We start from the raw sequence: 6,551 nt of genomic DNA on the forward strand, positions 1-6,551 counted from the left end.
TATATATATATATATATATATATATATATATATATGTATATATATGTAGAGAGAGAGAGAGAGAGAGAGAGAGAGAGAGAGAGAGTCGACTCTTTGTAGTGAACTGAGCCGAACGAGCCGGTTCTCTAAATAGATCCGGAATTCCCATCGCTTTAACACACTGATCTGCAGTACGCAGAGCAAACAACAGGTGGCAGCAAAGGAGTGACCCCGGCTCAGTGTAGCGCAGTGACGATGGGAGAAGAAGAAAGTGCTGCAGCCTGAGAGAAGAGAAAGCGCTGATCTGTTTCAAACAGCTGTTATCGCTTAAACAACAAGGTAAGTTCAAAGGACACTCGGGTCTTCCTGCCTCTGTGGGGCTGACAGGGGCCGCCCAAACACACGACGTGTCACAGGAGAAGGCCAGGGTGCACTCTACAGCTCAACATGATTTATTAGGCTAAGTGAAAAGATACAGACCAAAACAAATGTCCATCACAGCGCACGTAAATAAATAGGCTGGGTCACAGAAGGATGTGCGGCTAAAACGTGAAGCTGGACCTTAGATTGACGGTGAAACACGAACGTGTTTTTCACGGCGAACCGTATTTCCTGCGCCCGTGGATGTGGAAAAGTAGGGACACTGTGACTCTTCCGTGTTCTTGAAATCAGTGAAGTGGTCTGAAACTAAACGGAGTGATGTCATCGGCAGGTGGTAGTAAACCTGTAATAGCTGGTCAATGCGTGAGTCCTGTGCGGCGTACCTGTGGTCCCCGTTTCTACTTTTCACAACACGTCACTGCATGGGCGTGACGTCAGAGGCGTTCAAAAACTACACGAGTCATTGTTATGATTATGATTATTATCATTATTGTTCACTTTTTCGGTCGAATTTAGAGGCAAAGGCCAAACTAACGAGCTTGCTTATAATCGCCTTCATGTGTTTTAGAAAAATCAACGGTCGGTTTTGCAGCTTCATGCTAATACAACATGTAAGCTTACATGTGGCATATTACACACGTGAGCCGTGATACACCCACTAACTGTGGGTTAAACCGTTTTATCTTGTGACTCGCTATTACTGCGTAATTATTCCTGATTGAAACAGTGGTAATAAAGAATGAGCTGTTTGCAGGTATAATTATAATCAGTGAGTCCTTACTGACCACTTACAATATAAATATTTACATTTACATAAATTCAGCTATATAGACGTTGGATAGCCAAGAACTGATCAGAGCTTCTACCTCGTGACAGAGATGTTCTTTCTGTCTACAAATAGCTTGATGTCATTCATGAGAGAAACGTTTCACAAATGATGGGCCAAGAACTCGTTTACAACTGCTTAAATACCAACAATCAGCTTTGGAAAAACCTGAAAAGACTTTTAGACACAAAAGGTGAGCGTGATGAGGCAGCAGCTACTAACACGACTCTTAGTTTGTGAATAGATATAGGATTCAGTCATTAGGCTCGAGCGTTTTCTTTTTCATTTGAAGAAAATGTTGCTCGATAGCTGACTGGCAGTTGAACGCGTCACTTTGGCGGCCCTTATCACATCAGGGAGTGATGGTGAGCTCGCAGGAGAGTTTCTTATGTGAAATCTTCCATCTTTTTAACAAAAACCCATTGCACAGGTGTGTTTCTGCTGTGGATCGGTCACCATGACAACCAAGCGCAGACTTATCACGGACTCGTTCAAAGTGGTGAAGAGATCCAGAAAAGGAGGGAAGCGAGAGAAGAGCCCAACTCCTCCTCCTTCCCCACAGAAAGGTGAAGAGCAGCACTCTTTGTGGTGTCACTGTAAACAGATTCCCTGCAAACGCAGCTTTCCATGATTCACAAATAAAAATAGTCATTATGTATCTCATGCTGACCCTCGGTGACCCTCGGTTCATCAGTTTAGTGCTTGCTTACTGCCCTCACATGAACATCTACCTGTCTGTCTAAACATGTCCAAAAACCTGCTGCACGAGTGTTCTATGAAAGTTCCAAATTGCAGATCCATCCAGTATATTTACCCTGATGTTAATGTGAGTGTTGTTGTCACATGACCCTTTCTTCCTGTGAGCAGAGGCTGACCGAGTTAGAGAGGAGGAACTGGAGAAGCTCCGACAGTTTGACCTCGACTGGAGTTTTGGGCCCTGCACAGGTAAGATTCATGCTGTGGTAGATTGAGAAGCAGTCCAGCTCCTTGGAATCGTTAGCTGATCCCATTTATCGCTTCTTGCGCTCTCGCTGCGATCAGCTGGTTTTGATTCGCAGGAGAATAATGGCTCGGCCTGCGGTGGGGGCTGTGTCGATTTGTACTGCACAAAAGGATGAGAGTGCCATGCTACAATGGAGACTGCTCCTGGACAGAATCAGCTGCACCATGGTGTTAACACCTGCACAGACAGGATGCTAACGCTAAGCTAGCCAAGAATGTTAAAGCGGAGTGAAGCCCGGCCCTGTGATGAAGTGAGCCGTCGTCTGCAGCGTTCTACAGTAATGTCGCTGTAATGTCTCTTTGTGCTGCTTTCCAGCTTTGCTTTGTGTTCATACCTAAACACTAAGAGAACGATCACGCGTGTCCTCGTTGGGACAGGGATGTGTGTCGGTGTGTGGGGTAGCCTGTAGGTTTATATTGTTAAATGATGATTATGAGACAGAGTAACATGAAAGTAACGCAGTGAGTAGTGTAACAAATGTCTTTCTCCTGGGTGTAATTAAGTAACGTGCTGCATTACTGTTACGATTCTGGTTAACATGTGCAGTAACTTTTTTACTACGACTCCAACAGCGATCACAACAAAGAGAGGAAACACGTCCAACACTCACACACGTTTGACCTTGCAGCTTGTAATGAATTTGCCTGATTGTAGTGGAGACAATGAGCGATATCGTGGAATCAGACCTTAGTGCTGCAGCATCATGCAACCTGTCAAAAATGCACACTGATGGGCCTAATTAACAGGAAATGACCCCGATCCCCCTTATCTGTTACGCTCGCTGACATACCCCAGTCATCACTATAACAGGGCAGCTGTGGTCAGACGTTTATTTACCTTTATTAAGACCAAAGGTGAAATGATCATTTGGGGCTGATTCCTTTGAACTGTTCCTTTTCCAGGTGGAATGATTACACTGCTTACACCTTTAATGAACTTCAAAACAACAATTGGATATACAAGTTTTCATGGGTGTAACTTTGTGCTGAACATTTGGGGCGGTCAAGAGCTCTGTCTGAATAAATAAATAAATCTGGGTAAATTCCCAGATAATTAAACATGCAGCTATTTTCCTGGTAATAACTGAAATGAGTAAAGAAAATCAACAGCCTATTTATGCAAGATAATTCATCATTTTATTGGGGGGGGGGGATTTGATTGGCTGGGTCTGATTATTGGGGGGGTCATAACCCCCCTAACTCCTCTGGAAATTATTGCCCTGCAAGTTTTCCATTTATTTGGGATTTCAGGTAAAAATATACGGACACCCTGCTAGTATTTGGTTGAATTTCTCTTAGGAAGTCGTACCTCGTCCAGACGCAGTTGGTAGTCATCGTCAGCCTGCTGGCACGATTGTGGCTGGGCATTTTACCACTCTTCTTGGTAGGATTGGTTGAGTTCATTTGAATTGGTTGGTTTTCTGGCACGGAGCTGGGTTTTAAGCGTAGTGTACGAATTTACAGTAGGGTTGAGGTCAGGGCTTTATGTATTCCAAAACAAAGTTGTAATGTGTGTTTGGCACCATTGTACTGTTGGAAGTCCCAGTTGCGTCCAAGTTTCAAGCTGCTGATTTAAGGTGAAGTTAAGAATTTGGAGGTAGTCCAAAAATCCCGTGACTGTGAAGCCTTTCTCCACAAGGCATGTTTTCATGTTGACAGCCACAGATTTCAGTCGAGCTTGAAGATGTTTTGGGATTAGGGCTCATTTCTTGGTCGCCACTCTCTCCACACCAATGTAAATCCTGGTTCACTGTGGACAGACACTGGTGTTTCAGCAGGGCAGGCAAGAATCAGCATGCAGGGAGTTGCACACTATTCATCCACTGCAGTGTGACTGTGTGTCTGTCTGTTGGACAAACCATGAACAAAATGTGAGTTTATGTGACAGGCTCGTGGTAAACGTCTGTATAAGTGGAGCAGAGAGGCCGTATGTGAGACCAGTCCATTTGTTTCTCAACTTAAGCATTTTGGCTGCCACCATGTTGCTTTGATCTAGTGAGATGTAAACAAATTTGGATGAATGGCTTCAAAAAGATGCTTGGTTAACAAAATGCTTGTGTTAAATGTAATCTGTGCTAATTAGACTGGATTCTTGGATTTCAATCACCAAAGTTAAAAACATGGTGGGGAGGTCTACTTCAGGGACTCCATTTTCTGGAGCAGACTCACACAGCAACTACTACCTGTGCCTCCACACCTGCTGATCGAAGCAGCCACGCCTCAACTTCAGTTAATGACGTGACCGCCCGCAGAAGACAACTGCCCCACGAGTCTGTAGGCAGGACCACAGACGTGCACAGACACAGAAACGTGTCCTGAGCTGATCCTCGACTGTGCAAAACATTATAAACAATAAGTACATTTAGATTAAAAAACTGAAAATGTACATTGTGCAAATAGAAAATGGGATGTTCAAGTGCTTTGTGCCATATTAGCACAGCAACGCAGAGTGACCAGAGTGATGTAAGCCGTAGTAATCCTGCTAGGTGTGTGTGTGCTCGCCTGTTGTCCTGATGCTCACTGCACTGCGTTAGTTTTGGGTCCGTTCTTTGCTAGCAGTAAAACAGACTGAAGTGACTGAATGATTCATCCTGATGTGTCTGTGTCAGGTATCAGCAGGCTGCAGAGGTGGGAGAGAGCAAAGCTTCATGGTCTGAACCCACCTGAGGAGATCAGAGACCTGCTGCTACAAACCCACGCCGACCCAGAGTACAACCTGGGGTAACACACACACACACACACCCACACACACACACTTGTATCCCCAGAATATTTGAAAAGACCACAACATGATGGGTCATAAACATTACTGAAGGATGAGTGACAGCCCAGATGTTGACAGCTTAAAGCTGATTTGTGTCAGAAGGGTTCATGAAGCCATCAGGTTCCAGACACATCACCTCGTAACAGACACAAACATAGTGTGCAAATTAAAGGTCACATTGTTTCTTTTGTTAAAAATGTTCTCTTTTTATCTCTAAGGAGATGTAGAGAAGTGCCCCTCAGCTGTAAAAGCCTCTTCATGAGGACAATACCTCAAGAACGAGGTGACGTAGGCTCTGGAGATACACGTGCATCTGCTAAAAATCCCGGATGAGTTCGAATCTCCCTGATCTTCAAAGTCCGTTTCAGCAGTTTTTTGAGAATCACCTAAGATTTTCACATTTATACCATAGACGTATCTGCTAGGAGGCTGGAGGGCAGCACTGGCAGCTGCCAGCATTTTTCATAACATAATATTAATGGATTTGAATAAAAAAGCTTCATTTTGAAGATGTCACATAAAACAAGTTAAACATGATTAAGGTTTTCTTACAAAGCCAATCACTGATGGATGGAACACTTGGAGAACTGTCAAGTGTACTTTCATTGTTTTTGCTCACTGGCTGAGTGACGATTGTGTTCTCTGTCTTTCAGCTTGTGGAGTGGATATCCTCTCTGAGGAGGACACAAACAAACTGCAGTCAAAACCAGGGTTTTTTTACGTCAGCGTTTTATATGAAAAGGAAAAGAGGAAGAAACAAATCTGTACAACAGCAACCATGTTCCAGCGACTAAACCCTGCCGTTGTCTTTGTGTGGTTTAGTAGCTTGTAATATTTTTAATAAACACATTGAACCCAAACTGACTTATTCTTGTCTTATTATGCAAGTTTAATGTTGTTTGTTGAAATAAATAGTGAAAGACACATGAAGGACAAATCAATTCCCTCGGCTTCTTCCATGTGCTCTGTAATCTGACACCTGTTTGCTTCAGGGTTTTTATAACTGCTGGATTTTTAATTCCTGGTCTGAAGAGGATGAGAGGTGAGTAGGGCTAATGGAGCGTCAGTGCTCTGCATACATGTTAGCCCGCCTTCCGTGCCGCCTGATTGGTTTGTTGTTTACTCACACATTCGGTGCTAATTGGCTGTCACTCGAAGAGCTGAGCGACAGCAGTCGCACGACCTGCTGATTGGTGGAGAGGCTCCGGGCTGCCATCAGAGGCGGGGCACTCAGGTTGTAAATCTTTCGGTGGGCGGGACAATGACCGTCTACATGCGTGATCGACTTTATTCCCGGGCCTATGATTGGATTAGCTTCAGCCCGTATATCCAGATCTTTGAGAAATTTGATTTACTAAATGGCTTAAACGTGTTGATATCGTTTGTGCATAACTTGGGAAGCGTTGAAAGTGTCATTTAAACATTAGCTTGTAAAATATTCATTTATATTTTATCACAGACTGTGTCATTTCTTTAGGAGAGGTCTTTACTTTGAAAGATTTTACCGGATGATGTAGTTAGTGAGTGAGAGGCTAGCTTGATAACGGTGGATGCTGTAGCCCGTTTGGCTGTCGGAGCCGCTCTCCTCCTGTACTCAGG

General features: G+C 44.0%; 1 protein-coding gene across 1 annotated transcript; it reads left to right on the top strand.

Moving 5' to 3' along the window:
* The first annotated feature begins 246 nt into the window (after positions 1–246).
* Positions 247–5,803, top strand: pold4 (DNA polymerase delta 4, accessory subunit). Its single transcript, XM_085355438.1, has 5 exons — positions 247–318; positions 1,617–1,752; positions 2,054–2,131; positions 4,798–4,909; positions 5,606–5,803. The coding sequence occupies exons 2-5, from the start codon at positions 1,644–1,646 to the stop codon at positions 5,628–5,630; spliced, it is 324 nt and encodes a 107-aa protein (XP_085211564.1). The 5' UTR covers positions 247–318; positions 1,617–1,643; the 3' UTR covers positions 5,631–5,803.
* Positions 5,804–6,551: the final 748 nt, after the last annotated feature.

Source organism: Diplotaxodon limnothrissa, linkage group LG6 (assembly GCF_057381915.1).
Source record: "Diplotaxodon limnothrissa isolate DT_005_m linkage group LG6, D_limnothrissa_male_GT1.1, whole genome shotgun sequence".
NCBI lineage: Eukaryota > Metazoa > Chordata > Actinopteri > Cichliformes > Cichlidae > Diplotaxodon > Diplotaxodon limnothrissa.